The 18,110-nt window shown below is 51.0% G+C and overlaps 1 protein-coding gene across 3 annotated transcripts; it reads left to right on the top strand.

Annotated features, from left to right (window-relative positions):
- The first annotated feature begins 81 nt into the window (after positions 1-81).
- Positions 82-6,491, top strand: ENTREP3 (endosomal transmembrane epsin interactor 3). 3 transcript variants are annotated; one of them, XM_066362275.1, is made up of 12 exons: positions 82-904; positions 1,101-1,157; positions 1,345-1,455; positions 1,564-1,683; positions 1,828-1,935; positions 2,706-2,881; positions 3,015-3,114; positions 3,449-3,518; positions 3,780-4,331; positions 5,268-5,336; positions 5,437-5,690; positions 5,782-6,491. In XM_066362275.1, the coding sequence occupies exons 1-12, from the start codon at positions 680-682 to the stop codon at positions 5,953-5,955; spliced, it is 2,016 nt and encodes a 671-aa protein (XP_066218372.1). In that variant the 5' UTR covers positions 82-679; the 3' UTR covers positions 5,956-6,491. The 3 variants fall into 3 exon arrangements, with proteins under 3 accessions (XP_066218372.1, XP_066218373.1, XP_066218374.1); XM_066362276.1 differs by having other exon boundaries at positions 2,709-2,881; XM_066362277.1 differs by lacking the exon at positions 1,101-1,157.
- Positions 6,492-18,110: the final 11,619 nt, after the last annotated feature.

The following is an 18,110-nucleotide window of genomic DNA, read 5'->3' on the forward strand; positions in this document are numbered from 1 at the left end:
TTTGGCTCTGACTACAATTCCCGGGCTGCATCGCGCAGCCACGCCCCTCCTCTCGCATCATTCTGTCCCCATCCCCCGCCTCCAAACCCGCCGCAGCCGGAGCTGGGGGTGCAGATCGTGGTGGGGAGGGGAACCGGGCAGGCAGCTCAGGAGACCGAAACGTCCTGGCCTCTCCCCACCAACCGGCCTCGGATCCCACTGGACACTCCTGGGGCACATCGACCGCCCCTCTAGAGTCACCCACGCCGACCCGTCCCCTCTTCTCTATACTTCTTTCCCATCCTCTCGGTTATTACCCTCCCCACCCTTTCCTGGGTTCCCAATCTCCATCCTCCCCTCATCCCCTTTCCTCATTCCCAGACCGGACCGGCCCTTCTCAGCGCCCTTCTTCCCTAGGGAAATGCGATGAGCCTTTGCCCCGGTGTCCTCATCGCCATCCTGGGCACTGTGCACGTCCAGTGCCCCTGGTGGGGAGGGAGTATTGTGAGGCACCTCTGTGACATCCCTCCCTTGCCCCCCCCCAAACAACTGGAGTCCCTGGGCCATGCCCCAGGGGACCCAGCCTAGGGGTGGGCTTTAGAGCTAGTGAGGTGCAGAGGAGGAAGGACGGGGCCTTGGGCGCCTCTGAGATGCTTCCAAGTGCCAGGGGGGGCCGGAGCGAGGCATCCGGGCGGCAGGCATGATGCCCTCGCCTAGTGACTCCAGCCGTTCGCTTACCAGCCGGCCCAGTACCCGAGGCCTTACCCACCTACGCCTCCACCGACCCTGGCTGCAGGCCCTGCTCACGCTGGGGCTGGCCCAGGTGTTCCTGGGCATCCTGGTGGTCACCTTCAGCATGGTGGCCTCCTCCGTCACCACCACTGAGAGCATCAAGAGGTCCTGCCCGTCTTGGGCTGGATTCTCGGTGAGTTGGGTGCAGAGTTGTTGGGTGGGGCGGCTCCTTGGGCCCGACCCCTCCACACCAGCTGCCAGTCCAAATCCTGGCCTCTCCTCCCTCTTTTGATCTCTCCCTCCTTACAGGGCTGGGTGCACCCCTGTGGTGAGGGTCCCACTCAGGTGCCTCCCCTGCCAGGCTGAGCCTGTGCCCACTTTGTCCCCAGCTGGCGTTCTCCGGGGTGGTTGGCATTGTGTCCTGGAAGCGGCCATTCACTTTAGTGGTAGGTGCCAGGGTCTGGTGCCCACTGGGAGGCAGGTGCCTAGCACCTGAGGGGATACCCATTTATGCCCTTAAGAAGGGAACTGGTTCTCCAGTTCTGTCACCCAGGTTGTGGAGAGTGGCTCCTTCCTTGGTAGCCCTCCAATCCTGAGGGTCCCAGTCCTGAATCTGAACCCTGTTTTTCCCAGATCTCCTTCTTCTCTTTGCTTTCGGTGCTGTGTGCCATGCTCAGCATGGCTGGCTCTGTTCTCTCCTGTAACAATGCTCAGCTGGCCCGAGACTTACAAGACTGCTCTGTGGTGAGATTTGAGGAAGGCGAGCCAGAGAGAACTGGTTGGGGGAGATGTGAGGGACATCTGGGTCTGTCCTGACTCAGTCTGCCTCACCCTCCCCACTTCCCTGCTCAGGATGGAAAGGTCTGTGTGTGCTGCCCCTCCGTTTCCCTCCTCCGGTCCTGCCCAGAATCAGGGCAGGAACTAAGAGTTGCCCTTAATTCCACCTGTGATGAAGCCCGAAGGGCCCTCAAGGTGAGCATGCACCCCCCCCCAACTCTACCATTTCTTCCTGCCCCAGCATGCCTCCCCTCACAGGGTCCTCACAGGCCCAGAACATATGGGATTTAATCCCTTTCCAAGCTCCTCCTACATCTCTCTCTCTTTTTCCTTTTCCAGAACCTGCTCTTCAGCGTCTGTGGGCTCACAATTTGTGCCGCCATAATCTGTGCCCTCTCAGCTATTGTCTGCTGCATCCAAATCTTTTCCTTGGACCTCGTGCACACGGTAAGGGGGGACCTGGGGTCAAAGTATAGCAGGTATAATGCAGTGGGTGGGGCAGGGGTGTATGTGTTGGGACTGGGATTAAGGGGGTGACTACAGCCCTGGCTTCTAAGCACAAGGAGCTGCAGATCACCTATTTGGAATGTCTATTATTGTAGGTATGTGTAGGTGGTCCAAGGTAGGTAAGGAGGGTAATGACTGGGAGTAAGAGAAGTACATGATGCCAGTCTGGAGCCAGGAGAGGGGCATTAGAGAGTGGGACTAGAATTTAGGTGGAGTCAAGAAGGTCCTAAATGGGGGTGGGGATAAAGGGTTGATGTTCTGGTGAGGACAGAAAGCAGCAGGTGGTGATTTGGGATGCAGATTGAGGGGGTCACAAAAAGGAGGAATTTTTATTTACTTTTTTTTTTAATGTTTGTTTTATTGATTTAAGAGAGAGGAAGGGAGAGCGAGGGAGAGACAGGAACATCAATCTGTTTCTATATGTGCCCTGCCCAGGGATTGAACCGGTAACCTCTGCATATTGAGATGATACTCTAACCAACCAACAGAGCTATCCAGCCAGGGCAAGGGCAGGAGGAGGAATTTTTAGTTGGGCAGGGCCAAAGCTGGAGGTCATGGGTTGGGACAGGATTAGAGGAGGAGCTGGTTCTGGCTAAAGGAGGAGCCAGAACTGAGCTCTTTGGAGGGGGTGGGGCCAGATGAGTGAGGAGTTGGGGAGTCAGAGAGTTGTATTCCCAGAAATCAGGCTTGCTGACCTGCTTGCTCTCCAGCAGCTGGCCCCTGAGCGCTCAGTCTCAGGTCCCCTGGGGCCTCTGGGCTGTACATCCTCACCCCCAGCCCCTCTCCTACACACCATGTTGGACTTGGAGGAATTTGTACCGCCTGTGCCCCCACCTCCCTACTATCCCCCAGAGTACACCTGCAGCTCAGAAACAGATGCACAGAGGTGAGGCATGGTGGAGTCCTGCTGGGGAAACTAAGGAAGGGGAAGGGGGCTTCAGCTGCAGCCTGGATTGGTGGGGAGGATCTTTGTGGAATAGTTCTTCTCCAGGCTTTGACCCTTCCCCTCCTCCCACCAGCATCACCTACAATGGCTCCATGGATAGCCCAGTGCCCTTGTACCCTACAGATTGCCCCCCTTCTTATGAGGCCGTCATGGGGCTACGAGGAGACAGCCAGGTGAGAGCTGGGCTTGATGCGGGCCAGGGAGCCAGGGCTAGAGCCTGAAAAGCTGAGTGAGCTGCAATCACTAGATAAAGATTATAATAGTTTTCCTGACCTTATAGCACTAGCATATCCACTGTTGCTTTGATCTTCCCTAACGCCTAGTGAGCTGGGTAAGGTAGGGACCATTATTTCCATTTTATAGATATAGAAACCGAGGCCCACATAAGTGACTTGTATTAAGTGACAAAGCTGGCCTGGAGTCTAGTTCTCCAGAGTTCTGTCCAGCACAGGGGGGTGGCCAGATCAGTGTGTAAAGCTAGATCCCTGACCTTTGTGTCTTCTGCAGGCCACCTTGTTTGATCCTCAGCTTCATGATGGTGCCTGCATCTGTGAACGAGTGGCCTCCATTGTGGATGGTGAGCAGAAAGTAGGGAGGGTGGACAAGGGCTGACTGCCTTGGACAGCAGAGCTGGGTGGAGGCAAAGAAAGGGGAGACAAGGCTGAATTGGTGGTGTGTGGACAAATGAGGGTGGTGGCTTCTTGAAATCCTGGACTTAACTGTCTCCTCTGAAATAAAACTGGAGGCAGAGTGGCTCCCCAAAGGCTGGACCTGAGAAAAGAGAAACTGCCTAGGCTGGCTCAGGCTGGTGCTACCTTTCGCCTCCTGTTGCCCACAGTGTCCATGGATAGTGGGTCTCTGGTGCTGTCAGCCATTGGAGACCTTCCCGGGGGCTCCAGCCCATCAGAAGACTCATGTCTGCTGGAGCTGCAAGGCTCCGTCCGCTCAGTGGACTACGTCCTCTTCCGTTCCATTCAGCGCAGCCGTGCAGGCTACTGCCTCAGCCTGGACTGCGGCCTTCGCGGCCCTTTTGAGGACAGCCCACTGCCCCGACGGCCCCCTCGGGCTGCCCGCTCCTATTCCTGCTCTGCCCCAGAGGCCCCACCTCCACCCACACTGGGTGCCCCAACCGCTGCCCGCAGCTGTCACCGGCTAGAGGGCTGGCCCCCCTGGGTGGGACCCTGCTTCCCAGAGCTAAGGCGGAGGGTCCCCAGGGGAGGCAGCAGGCCAGGTGCAGTCCCTCCCACAAGAGCCCCCACCCGCCGCTTCAGTGATAGCTCAGGTTCTCTCGCTTCACCGGGGCACCGGCCTCCTCATCCGGCTCCCCCACCACCGCTGCTGCTGCCACGGTCCCACAGTGACCCAGGCATCACCACCTCCAGTGACACTGGTGAGCAATCCCTACCCCCAAATCCACCCACCAAGGTTCAGGAAAGGGCAGGCACTGGGAGTTAGAGAGCCAGTGATGGCCACTAGGATCTATTCTAGGACATGACTAAGGTCCCTGAAGAGGATGAAAGGGTGTGTTTGCTCCTGCAGTAGTCAATTCTTGAGAGCTCACCTCCTAGAAACACAGTATCAATAGCTTAGTGGCTAAAAGAGGAGGAATTTTTCTTTGTTTTCAGAGAGAGACAGATAGGAATGAAGAGATGAGAAGCATCAACTAGTAGTTGCAGCACTTTAGTTGTTCACTGATTGCTTCTCATATGTGCCTTGACTGAGGGGCTCCAGCTGGGCTAGTGACCCTTTGCTCAAGCCAGTGACTTTTGGCTCAAGCCAGTGACCATGGGGTCATGTCTATGATCCCATGCTCAAGCCAGCAACCCTGCACTCAAGCCAGAAACTTCGGAGTTTCAAACCTGGGACCTCAATGTCCTAGGTTGATGCTCTATCCAATGCGCCATCACTGGTCAGGCAGGAAGATTTGTTTTTTGAAACCAAATTTCTCAGCTACCATCTTGGACCAGTTACCAAGCTTCCATTTCTCACAAATAAAACAGGTATAACAATAGTACCTCTACCATAGGTACTATAGAGTTATTGAGAAATGAGGTAATGCAAATAAAATGCTTAGCACAAAAGTGCTCATTATCACCATTATGTGCCAGTTACTGGGGAGGATTCCCCTGTAAACGATACTGCCTTAGTCCCAGTCTTGGTGAGTTGTATGATCTGTGGGCAGAGGTGATTCCCCCTTGGTTGGGGACAGGGTGTGGGAGCTGTGAAAGCTCTTCTGGGCTTGAATTCTCACAGGAGTATGGTAGGATGGGTGGGTATATCCAGTAAGCACTATCACTCAGTCCCTGTTTCTCTCTCTCCTCCCCAGCTACCTTCAGGGACCTTTATACCAAAGTGCTTGAGGAAGAAGCTGCTTCTGTTTCCTCTGCAGATACAGGTCAGGCATGCGGTTATTGCTCAAGGCTTGGGAGCTGGGGGAGTGCTGGCCCTCTCTGCATCTCCCATTCTACTCATTCTGTCTCCCTCTCTCTTTTCAGGTCTCTGCTCTGAAGCCTGCCTCTTCCGCCTAGCCCACTGCCCTTCCCCCAAGTTGCTACGTGCTCGTTCAGCTGAGAAACGGCGCCCTGTTCCCACCTACCAGAAGGTCCCCTTGCCTTCGGGCCCCACGCCTGCCCAATCTCTGGGGGACCTGAAGGGCAGCTGGCCAGGCCGGGGCTTGGTCTCTCGTTTCCTTCAGATGTCGAGGAAGGTCCCAGACTCCAGTGGGAATGGAGCCCATGGGCATAAGCAGGTAGGCAGTAGGAGAGCCTGGGAGGATACCCAGGAAAGCCTGGAGCTTCAGGTTGGGCCACATTTATGTCCTCTCCTGTGACCCCCTTCAGGTACCCCGGAGCCCTTGGGGACGGCCAGGACGAGAGAGCCTCCATCTTCGAAGCTGTGGGGATCTGAGCTCTGGCTCCTCCCTGCGGCGCCTTCTGTCTGGCCGCAGGCTGGAGCGTGGTACCCGCCCCCACAGCCTAAGCCTCAATGGGGGCAACCGGGAGACCGGGCTCTGAAAGTGGGCTTCAGATTGCTGGGATCAGCAGCCTTTGCATTTCCTTACACTGGCTGACACAAAAAGAAACGCGCTGTACGCCCCAGAATTATTCCTTTCCCTCCTACCTCTGGGGGCTCCTGCTGCTTGCCTCCGCTCCTCCAGCCTGGGAGAGCTTTTGTCCTGTACTGCATGGGTATTCAGGTTATGGGGGGATATACCCTGCTTACAGCACAGGAGGAAGAAAATAATCAAGTCCTGCCTCACCTCCACCTCCCAGCATGAGAGTAGCTCTCTCTGATTTGTCAGGGGAACTAAAGCCAGGGCAAGGCATGTCCCAGGTGTTTAAACATCAGGGGTTATATGCCTGTGCAGTTGGGTGGTGAAGCATGAAAGTCATAAAAATCTGGGTGGCCTCTCACCTCTGACACCTCTAGCTGCATGATCTTGGACAAGTTACTTAACCTCAATTTCCTGACCTGTAAAACATTGTGAGGACAAATGTTTGTAAAGCTCAACACTACGTAAGCCTTCAATAAATTTTATTTTTACCCTCTCTTCTGGATCATTTTTTTCTCATCAGTGAAATTTGTTCTAGCATCTCTCACAGATAATAAAACTATCAAGACAATTCTTACCTGGCCAGTGGTGACGCAGAGAATAGAGCATGACATGGGGTGCTGAGGTCCCAGGTTTGAAACCCCTAGGTTGCCAGCTTGAGCACGGGACTCATCTGGCTTGAGCACAGGTTCACCAGCTTAAGCATAGTGGCACTGGCTTGAGTGTGGGATCATTGGCATGATCCCAAGGTCACTGGCTAGAGTAAGGGGTCACTGGCTTGGCTGGAGCCCCCCAGTCAAGGCATTATGAGAAGCAATCAGTGAACAACTAAAGCGCTGCAACTATGAGTTGATGCTTCTCATCTCTCTTCCTGTCTCTGTCTCTTTCTCTCGTGTGTGTGCCCACACGCCAAAAAAATAAAATAAAATAATTCTTTCGGGCTGCCACACTGTATCTCTGCTGCTTTTATTTTTTTAATTGATTTTAGGTTAAAAAAAAAAAGTAGAGACACATGAGCATTGATCCGTTCCTATATGTGCCTTGACTAGGGATTGAACCAGCAGCCTCTGTGCTTCAAAACTATGCTCTAACCAACCAAACTGGGCAGGGCTCTACTGCTTTTTCTTTTCTGATACTTTTCATGATAGAACATTTTCTCTTTCTTCTCTGAACCTCCTTACCCACTCCACTACCTCTTCCCAGGTACTGCTTTTGTCTTTTTTTTTTTAATTTTTCTGAAGTGAGAAGCGGGAAGGCAAAGAGATTCCTGCATGCACCTCACCAGGGATCCACCCGGCACGCCCACCAGGGGATGATGCTCTGCCCATCTCAGGCGTTGCTTTATTGCAACCAGAGCCATTAGCGCCTGAGGCGGAGGCCATGGAGCCATCCTCAGCACCTGGGCGAACTTTGCTCCAATGGAGCCTTGGCTGTAGGAGATGAAGAGAGAGATAGAAAGGAGAGGGGGAAGAGTGGAGAAGCAGATGGGCGCTTCTGTGTGCCCTGACTGGGAATTGAACCCGGGATATCCACACGCTGGGCCGATGCTATAATACTGAGCCTTCTTTTCTTTTTTAGTTGATTTTTAGAGAGAAAGAAACATTGATTTGTTGTTCTACCCATTAATGCCATCATTGGTTGGTGTTTTTTTTTTTATGGGAGACACAGAAAGACAGAGGGAAAGATAGGGACAAACAGGGAGGGAGATGATAAGCATCAATTTTTCATTGCAGCACCTTAGTTGTTCATTGATTGCTTTCTCCTCATATGTGCCTTGATGGGGGGGTGGGCTCCAGCTGAACCTGTGACCCCATTGCTCAAGCCAGCAACCTTGGGCTTCAAGCAGCAACTTCTGGGCTCAAGCCAGTGTTCATGGGGTCATGTCTATGATCCCATGCTCAAGCCAGCAAACTTGTGCTCAAGCCACTACCTCAGGGTTTCGAATCTGGGTTCTATATGTCCCAGGCCGATGCTCTATCCACTGTACCACCGCCTGGTCAAGCTGGTGGATTCTTTTTATTTAAATTTTTAAAAAAGATTTTTACTTACCCCAATTGGCTCAGTGGTAGAGTGTTGGCCTGGCAGGTGGCAGTCCCGGGTTCAATTCCTGGTCAGGGCAAAGGAGAAGTGATCTCCACCCCTCCCCCCATCTCTCTCTTCTCCTTTTCCACAGCCATGGCTCAAAGGATTCTAGCAAAGTTGGGCCCAGGTACTGAGGATGGCTCCATGGCCTCACCTGAAGCACTAAAATAGCTCTGTTGCCAAGCAATGGAGCTATGGCCCAGCTGGGCAGAGCATTGTCTGGCAGGGGCTTACCGGGTGGATCCTGGTCAGGGTGCATGCAGGAGTCTGTCTCTGCCTCCCTGCCTCTCACTTAATAAAAAAAAATTAAAAATACTAACTGAGCCCTGGCCGGTTGGCTCAGCGGTAGAGCGTCGGCCTGGCGTGTGGGGGACCCGGGTTCGATTCCCGGCCAGGGCACATAGGAGAAGCGCCCATTTGCTTCTCCACCCCCCCCCTTCCTCTCTGTCTCTCTCTTCCCCTCCCGCAGCGGAGGCTCCATTGGAACAAAGATGGCCCAGGCGCTGGGGATGGCTCCTTGGCCTCTGCCCCAGGCGCTGGAGTGGCTCTGGTCGCGGCAGAGCGACCCCCTGGAGGGGCAGAGCATCGCTCCCTGGTGGGCAGAGCCTCCGCCCCTGGTGGGCGTGCCGGGTGGATCCCGGTCGGGCGCATGCGGGAGTCTGTCTGACTGTCTCTCCCCGTTTCCAGCTTCAGAAAAATACAAAAAAAAAAAAGAAATACTAACTGATTTTAGAAAAAAAGAGAGAGAGAGAGAGAGAGAGAAAGGGTGTGTGTGGGGGGGGGGATAGAAGAGAGGGAAACATCAACTCATAGTAGTTGTTTCTCGCGTGTGCTTTGACCAGGCAAGCCTGGGGTTTTAAACTGGTGACTTCAGCATTCCAGTTTGACCCTTTACCCACTGTGCCACCACATATCAGACCCAGGCACTGCTTTTAATAAAGTCTTCTGCAACCCAAAGATGGCCATTTCTATGCCTGCATCTCAGTCTCTAAGAAGCACTTACCCAGAAAATCAGCATCTTTCCTCTTGACTTTTCCCTTCTTGTCTTTGAAGATATCATGTTCTCCTATTTTTCCTCCTACTTTACCCTCTCGGTATCCTTTGCAGCTTTTACACCTTTACAGGACTGCTTAACACTAGAGGGCCCCAGGGCTCTCCCCTCAATCCTTCTCTACTTTCACTTGTCTGTAGATAGCTCTACAAAGACCCATGGCTTAAATACCATCTAAGTGTTCATGGATAACTCCCTACTTGGTCTCCCCGTGGTCTCAAGCCTCCAACTGACATCTCTGCTTGGATGTCTTAATGGGCACCTAGCCTCAACACGGCCACAACTGAACTCTTGATTCCCACCTCCAGCACCTGTTCCTCTTCCACTGTTTAATCTCAACAAGTGGCACCACCATTGCCTGACCAGGCGGTGGCGCAGTGGATAAAGCATCAGACTAGGGTGCGGAAGACCCAGGTTCAAGACCCTGAGGTCACCAGCTTGAGTGCGGGCTCATCTGGTTTGAGCAAAGCTCACCAGCTTGGACCCAAGGTCCCTGGCTTGAGCAAGGGGTTACTTGGTCTGCTGTAGCTCCACGGTCAAGGCACATATGAGAAAGCAATCAATGAACAACTAAGGTGCCACAACAAAAAACTAATAATTGATGCTTCTTATCTCTCTCTGTTTCTATCTGTCTGTCCCTATCTATCCCTCTCTCTGACTCTCTCTCTGTCTCTGTAAAAAAAAAAAAAAAAAAACAACCAAAAAACAAGTGGCACCATCATTCACCCAGTTGCATATTCCAAAAGCTTGGGACTCAGCCTGATTTCTTTTCCCTCATCCAACAAACCCAATTCTATTCTGAATTCATCCATGTTTTAGCTACCTAGTTCAAACCACCATTTTCTACCATCATCTGAATTTATCTATTTCCTCTCTTCCTAACAATCCATTCTCTACTCAGCAAAATAAGAAATCATGTCACATCAAGATGCTGCTCGCCTGACCTGTGGTGGCGCAGTGGATAAAACGTTGACCTGGAAATGCTGAGGTCACTGGTTCGAAACCCTGGGCTTGCCTGGTCAAGGCACATATGGGAGTTGATGCTTCCAGCTCCTCCCCCCCTTCTGTCTCTCCTCTGTCTCTTCCTCTCCTCTCTAAAATGAATAAAAAAAAAAAAAAAAAAAGGTGCCGCTCAATTCTAATGTCTTCCAATTGTATTTAGAACAGCGGTTCTCAACCTGTGGGTTGCGACCATCGGAAAATACATAATGCATATCAGGTATTTACATTCAGAATCATAACTGTAGCAAAATTACAGTTATGAAGTAGCCACCAAAATTATTTTTTGGTTTGGGGTCACCGCAACATGAGGAACTGTATTGTGGGGTCACAGCATTAGGAAGGTTGAGAACCACTGATTTAGAATAATCTCCAAACTCTTCAGAGGCTGTGGTCAGGTACAAGTCCTGGTCTGCCTAAGTAAGAGCCTTTCCTTGCACTTGCTTTGTTCTAAGCATTAAACGCTCTGCCCTATGGCTATTGCCTTTGCCTAGGCCTAATTCCGTGTTAGTTCCATTCTCACCTTCTCCTTGAGCAACCCCCCAGTCATTTTATCACACTGTTTTGAGCACTTGTCACAGTATCTAAAATTATCTTGTTTTGTTTGATACCCATAGAATGTAAGCTCACGACATCAGGGACTTGCTCATTGCACTGGGCCTAACACCTAGGAGGTCATCAACAAACTCAAGTTACTTAAGTGGCAAGTGGAACCTTGAAAGCAACTTCAGGACCCTATGATTTTGGGGATAGCCTCAGTGCTTTATTGGGAAGGAAGGAAGGAGGTGCACTGCCCACAGATGGCGTCAGGCTGCAACGCTTCTTGAATAATTCATCATCATAACCCCGCCTCAGGGAGGGTTGTGGTGCGGCCAGAACAACAAAATAAAGTGGCCAGGGTGGAGATTTGAGTTCCCAACAGGGCAGTTTCTGGGCACTGAATGTTCCCTATCCTGAGGCTCCCAGGGGAGGGAGCTCAAGAACCTTTAGTTCTAAGGGGCCAGATGCATCGCGGGAACTGTCAATCCGCCCTTCCCCATATTATACGGCGTGCGGGCGTGGGTACCCGAAACGCATGTGCGCACTTCACTCCCCGCCCCCTTTCTGAGTAGACCGCCCCCCTCCCCCACAATCAACTTAAGCTCCACCTAGGCTACGGCTGGTTAGCGAGAGCTGTTGGTCCTAGAAAGACCAATAAGGCGTGCGGAAAAGGCCTTCGACCCGCCTCCTGACCATTAATGATCTACATTCCTAAGCGAGACCCCGCCCCATCGACCCTGAGAGTCTTCTGGTTGCGCGTTAAGGAGTACAACCTTGTTAGTAAGCAGAGCGCCGCTCCTCTAGTCCGGCCCACCTTACTGGGCAGGTTGCGGTGGGTTGCTGTTTCACTGGATGTAGTACTACTTGCATCTTAATTCTCCCGTCCCGGCGTTTGCACTACACCTTTTCATCGTCATTATTATTTGAGAGACAGTCGTAATTTACTAATGAGGAAGAGAGGATAAAATCTTCAAATTCTCCTCTATCCACTTGCTTTTTGAGGGGAGGAGTGGGAATAAGCATGTAACTTATCTATTCTTCAGTCATTTGGCAAACGTTCTCTGGGCACCAGGCTAGTGCTAGGTGCTATGCTATGCATTGGGAAAATTCCCACTGGGGATAGGAGAAGAATGAGGACAGACTTCTCCATACTGTTAGGTTTAGGTTCAGGGCTCCTTTAAATCCAGAGCCCCTTTAAAACTCAAATTCCCCTCATTCATTTTCTCGCCTGGGCTTAAAACAGAACTTTCTCATCCCCCACTGTGAGGTTGTAGTTATTTAGGTTGCTATTCTCTCTTAATAGCTTCCTGGCCTTCACTTTGAAATGTAGCAAAAGTTTTATCTTTGCAGAAATTCAGGGAAAGCTTACATTGGGAAGGGACCTGACAGGGGAGTTTAAATTGCAATCGTTGTTTGTAAAAGCCTAGCCACAGACCCAGAAACGCTGTCTTCTGATAGATCAGCCCTCAGTACAAACCCTTGGGAGGAGGGAGGACTGGATTGCTTGAAGCCCCAGCTGGCCAGGAACTTTTGAACCGGCCCAGGACTTTTTTAGACAGTCTAGCTGGGAGATAAACAATTTGGAGGAGCTGTGGCGCCACTCCAATCCACATTAAAAAAATTACCTTGTACCTATTTTTTTTTTTTTTTTTGTATTTTTCTGAAGCTGGAAACGGGGAGGCAGTCAAACAGACTCCCGCGTGCGCCCGACCGGGATCCACCGGGCACACCCACCAGGGGGTGGCGCTCTGCCCATCCGAGGCATCGCTCTGTTGCCACCAGAGCCAGTCTAGCACCTGAGGCAGAGGCCACAGAGCCATCCTCAATGCCCGGGCCATCTTTGCTCCAATGGAGCCTTGGCTGCGGGAGGGGAAGAGAGAGACAGAGAGGAAGGAGAAGAGGAGGGGTGGAGAAGCAGATGGGCGCTTCTCCTGTGTGCCCTGGCCGGGAATGGAACCCGGGACTTCCGCACACCAGGCTGACGCTCTACCACTGAGCCAACCGGCCAGGGCCCCTTGCACCTATTAAGGCAACGATGTTAGTCACGTTTTTCCAAGACCCCTGACTAATCTATAAAAACCCTGCTCTGGCCCTGGCCAGTTGGCTCAGTGGTAGAGCGTTGTCCTGGCGTACAAGAGTCCCGGGTTCGATTTCCGGCCAGGGCACACAGGAGAAGCGCCCATCTGCTTCTCCACCCCTCCTCCTCTCCTTCCTCTCTGTCTCTCTGTTCCCTTCCCGCAGCCAAGGCTCCATTGGAGCAAAGATGGCCCGGGCTCTGAGGATGGCTCTATGGCCTCTGCCTCAGGCGCTAGAATGGCTCTGGTCACAACAGAGCGATGCTCCGGATGGGCAGAGCATCGCCCCCTGGTGGGCGTGCCGGGTCGATCCCGGTCGGGCGCATGCAGGAGTCTGTCTGACTGCCTCCCTGTTTCCAACTTCAGAAAAATACAAACAAAAAAACCCCCCAAAAAACCTTGCTCTAACCCTATTTGGCACTGACATGGCTTCATCTATCTTGGCCACCGGCACCCCCGCATTTATTTTATTTTTTAATTTTTAAAAATCTTTTAAAATTATTTTTTAGAGTGGAGGGGAGGAGCAGGAAGCATCAACTGCCATATGTACCTTGACCAGGGTTTTGAACCGGCGAGCTCAGTGTTCCAGATCAACGCTTTATGCACTGCGCCACCACAGGTCAGGCCCAGGCATTTTAAATAAATTTTCCTTTTGGAACATAAAACAGCCTTGTGGGTTTTTGGTTTTTTGGTTTTTTTTTTTTTTCACAGAGACAGAGAGAGTCAGAGAGAGGGATAGAAAGGGACAGACAGACAGGAATGGAGAGAGATGAGAAGCATCAATCATCAGTTTTTCGTTGCGACACCTTAGTTGTTCATTGACTGCTCTCTCATATGTGCCTTGACCGCGGGCCTTCAGCAGACTGAGTAATTCCTTGCTCGAGCCAGTGACCTTGGGTCCACGCTGGTGAGCTTTTGCTCAAACCAGATGAGCCCGCGCTCAAACTGGCAACCTTGGGGTCTCGAACGTAGGTCTTTCCTCATCCCAGTCCGACGCCCCATCCACTGCACCACCGCCTGGTCAGACCAGCCTTGTATTTTTGGTTTGGCTCTCCCCAGTGCCCACCCATAGACCTAGGAAAGGGATTAACCTGTCAGCTATCTCATACGGGATAAGGCAGTCCAGCTGGAGTTCCCTTGCCAGATGCCAAGAGAAGCTGAAAGGAGGCTTTCCCCCTTCCCTATGGCCACCTTCCATTCGGGTTCAAGGGATTTAGCCTGTCAGCTCTTCTGTATGGGATAAGGCAGTCCAGCTGGAGTCCCTCTGGGTCTGACCCAGCTGGGAGTTTATACTGACCTGCCAGTTGACAAGGGAGATTGACAATAGGCTTTTCACCTTCTCCCGTAGACCAGCCTCCCCCCCCCCCGCCCCCAGTTTCAACCTTTCACATACCCTACTGGGCTCATGCACTGATTGATTAGCAGGCAAATGAGTTAGCAGGCCATACTGAATGCTATAACTGACATTAAGCCACATGTACAGTTAATTGTGATAAGAGCTACAAAGTAGATGTAAGGACTATGAGCTTGTGGTAAAGCGCTGTACATAGAGGGAGAGAATTTTTAGAGAAATAGACATCTAAAATGAGTTTTGAAAGATGAATAGTCATGAACACAACGCTAATTGGAGGTGAAGAGTGATACATACTGAAGGAAGAGCCTTTGTAAGGACTATGAGGTACAATGGATGTAGAATGAGGGGCAAGTCATGGCAGGCTTTAATTGGCAACTGGTCTCAATGTCTTGGCACCTCCTTCCCACCCTCTGATCTCTACATAGTCAAAATCACCTTAAAAATATAAAGCTGGTGCCTGACCATGTGGTAGCGCAGTGGACAGAGTGTCAAACTGGGACGCGGGTTCAGGACCCCGAGGTTGCCAGCTTGGGCACGAGCTCATCTGGTTTGAGCAAAAGCTCTCCAGCTTGAGCCCAAGGTTGCCCGCTTGAGCAAGGGGTTACTCGGTCTACTGAAGGCCTGCAGTCAAGGCACATATGAGAAAGCAATCAATGAACAACTAAGGTGTTGCAATGAAAAACTGATGATTGGCCCTGGCCGGTTGGCTCAGTGGTAGAGCATCGGCCTGGCGTACAGGAGTCCCGGGTTCGATTCCCAACCAGGGTACACAGGAGAAGCACCCATCTGCTTCTCCACCCCTCCCCCTCTCCTTCCTCTCTGTCTCTCTCTTCCCCTCCCGCAGCCAAGGCTCCATTGGAGCAAAGTTGGCCCGGGCACTGAGGATGGCTCCATGGCCTCTGCCTCAAGCGCTAGAATGACCCTGGTTGCAACAGAGCAATGCCCCAGATGGGCAGAGCATTGCCCCCTGGTGGACATGCCGGGTGGATCCTGGTCATGCGCATGTGGGAGTCTGTCTGACTGCCTCCCGTTTCCAACTTCAGAAAAATACAACCCCCCCAAAAAAAACAAAAAAAACCCTGATGATTGATGCTTCTCATCTCTCTGTGTTCCTGTCTATCTGTCCCTATCTATCCCTCTCTCTGTCTCTGTAAAAAAAAAAAAAAAAAAAAAAAAAAAAAATATATATATATATATATATATATATATATATAAATTAAAGCTGGGGCCCTGGCAAGTTGGCTCAGTGGTAGAGTCTTGGCATGGCATGTGGAAGCCCAGGATTCAATTCCCAGCCAGGGCACACAGGAGAAGCGCCCATCTGCTTCTCCACCTTTCCCCCTCTCCTTTCTCTCTATCTCTCCCCCTCCCATAGCCAAGGCTCCATTGGAGCAAAGTTGGCCCAGGCGCTGAGGATGACTCCATGGCCTCTGCCTCAGGCACTAGAATGGCTCTGGTTGCAGCGGAGCAACACCCCAGATGGGCAGAGCATCGCCCCCTGGTGGGCATGCCGTGTAGATCTCGGTCGGGCGCATGGAGTCTGTCTGACTGCCTCCCCACTTCTAACTTCAGAAAAATACAGAAAAAATATATATATAAAGTTGGACCAGGCGGTGGCACAGTGGATAGAGCATCAGCCTGGGATGCAGACTTAGGTTCAAAACCCAGAGGTCACTGGCTTGAGCACAGGCATATAGGGCTCAGTGGACACCCTATCCACTGAGCAAGCTGACCAGGGCTGTAAAACTGATCTTGTCGTTTCCCTGCACAAACTCTCCAGTGAATTTCCATCTTAGAACAAAATTCAGACTCTTTACTGTGGCCACCAAAGCCTACAAAATTTCTTCCCAATTTTCTAAACTCTGTGTGTGTGTGTGTGTGTGAGAGAGAGAGAGAGACAGAGAGACAGAGAGACAGAGAGACAGAGACAGGGAGAGAGAGTCAGAGAGAGGGACAGATAGGGACAGACAGGCAGGAATGGAGAAAGAGGAGAAACATCAATTCTTTGTTGTTGTGGCACCTTTAGTTGTTTATTGATTGCTTTCTCATATGTGCCTTGACAGGAAGGGGTTGCTATAGCAGAGCAAGTGACCCCTTTCTCAGGTCAGAGACCTTGGGCTCAAGCCCGTGACCTTGGGCTTCAAGCCAGCGACCATGGGGTCATGTCTATGATCCCACACTCAAGCCAGCAACCCTGTGCTCAAGCTGGTGAGCCTGCACTTAAGTTGGATGAGCCCATGCTTAAGCCATTGACCTCAGTGTTTCGAACCTGGGTCCTCTGTATCCCAGTCTGACGCTCTATCCACTGTGCCACCTCCTGGTCAGGGTAACCTCACTTCTTCTTTTTTCTTTTTTTTTAAATTTTTTATTTTATTTTACTTATTCATTTTAGAGAGGAGAGAGAGAGGGAGAGGAGAGAGAGACAGGGGGGAGGAGCTGGAAGCATCAACTCCCATATGTGCCTTGACCAGGCAAGCCCAGGGTTTCGAACCGGCGACCTCAGCATTTCCAGGTCGACGCTTTATCCACTGCACCACCACAGGTCAGGCCAAACCTCACTTCTTAAAGTTATCTGTCACTGGCTCTATCCATCACTCCCTAACTCTTTATTTTACTTCATAGTTCTTAGGACCCCATGAAATTATCTGGTTTTTTGTTTGTTTGTTTGTTTTGTCTACCATCCACTAGGGCATAAGCTTCATATAGCCAGAAAATTTGTCACCTTATTCATGGCTGTATCCCCAGGATCTAAAACAATGCCTGATACCAGATGCCAAATTATTATTTGTTGAATGTGTAAATTGGGGAGGACATAGCAAGAGTGCCTAACCAAGTCAGGGGTGTCAGGAAAATGGTACTGATGGCAGTGATATTAAGGTTGAGCCCTTGTTGATTAAATAGAAGAGTTATTGGCCTGACCTGTGGTGGCGCAGTAGATAAAGCGTTGACCTGGAAATGCTGAGGTCGCCGGTTCAAAACCCTTGGCTTGCCTGGTCAAGGTACATATGGGAGTTGATGCTTCTAGCTCCTCCCCCTTCTCTCTCTCTGTCTCTCTCTCCTCTCTCTCCCTCTCGTCTCTCTCTCTCTCTCCTCTCTAAAAATGAATAAATAAATAAATAAATTTTAAAAAAAGAATAAATAGAAGCGTTATTGCCTGACCAGGTGGTGGCACAGTGGATAAAGCATTGACATGGGATGCTGAAATCCCAGGTTCAAGAGCCTGAGGCCGCTGGCTTGAGCACAGGCTTACCAGCTTGAGCATGGGATCATAGATATGGTCCCATGGCTGCTGGTTTGAGTCCAAGGTCACTGGCTTAAGTGAGGGGTCACTGGCTCAGCTGGAGCCCCCAGTCAAGACACATATGAGAAGCAATCAAGGAACAACTAAAGTGCAGCAACTACAAGTTGATGCTTCTTATCTCTGTCCCTTCCTGTCTGTCTGTCTTTCTTGCATGCATACATGCTAAAAAATAAAAATTAAAAAAAATTAAATTAAAATTAAAAAAAGAAAGAGAAGAAGAAGAAGGAGGAGGAGGAGGAGGAGGAGGAGAAGAAGAAGAAGAAGAAGAAGAAGAAGAAGAAGAAGAAGAAGAAGAAGAAGAAGAAGAAGAAGAAGAAGAAGAAGAAGAATAAGAAGAAGAAGAAGCAGAAGAAGAAGAAGGAAGAAGAAGAAGAAGAAGAAGAAGAAGAAGAAGAAGAAGAAGAAGAAGAAGAAGAAGAAAGAAGGAAGAAGAAGAAGAAGAAGAAGAAGAAGAAGGAAGAAGAAGAAGAAGAAAAAGAAGAAGAATTAATTTTTACCAAGAGAAGAAGAAAGTACTTATGGCAGTGGGAGGGAGAACAAAGGAAAGATGGAGTGCAGTCTATCAAAAGAAATGGGAATTGAGCATATGGTGCAAATGGAGAAATGAGAAATGAGGGTGGAACAAAGATTCCCTGGCCGGTTGGCTCAGTGGTAGAGTGTTGGCCCAGCATGTGGATGTCCCAGGTTCGATTCCCCATCAGGGCACACAGGAGAA

Source organism: Saccopteryx leptura, chromosome 2 (assembly GCF_036850995.1).
Source record: "Saccopteryx leptura isolate mSacLep1 chromosome 2, mSacLep1_pri_phased_curated, whole genome shotgun sequence".
Lineage (NCBI taxonomy): Eukaryota > Metazoa > Chordata > Mammalia > Chiroptera > Emballonuridae > Saccopteryx > Saccopteryx leptura.

Excerpts from the sequence above, each read along its gene's own strand:
- ENTREP3 (XM_066362275.1), top strand. The coding sequence starts at position 680 with ATGATGCCCTCGCCTAGTGACTCCAGCCGTTCGCTTACCAGCCGGCCC. Across the intron at positions 3,115-3,448 it reads GGCTACGAGGAGACAGCCAG|GCCACCTTGTTTGATCCTCA; the intron begins GTGAGAGCTGGG and ends TGTCTTCTGCAG. Across the intron at positions 5,337-5,436 it reads TGTTTCCTCTGCAGATACAG|GTCTCTGCTCTGAAGCCTGC; the intron begins GTCAGGCATGCG and ends CTCTCTTTTCAG.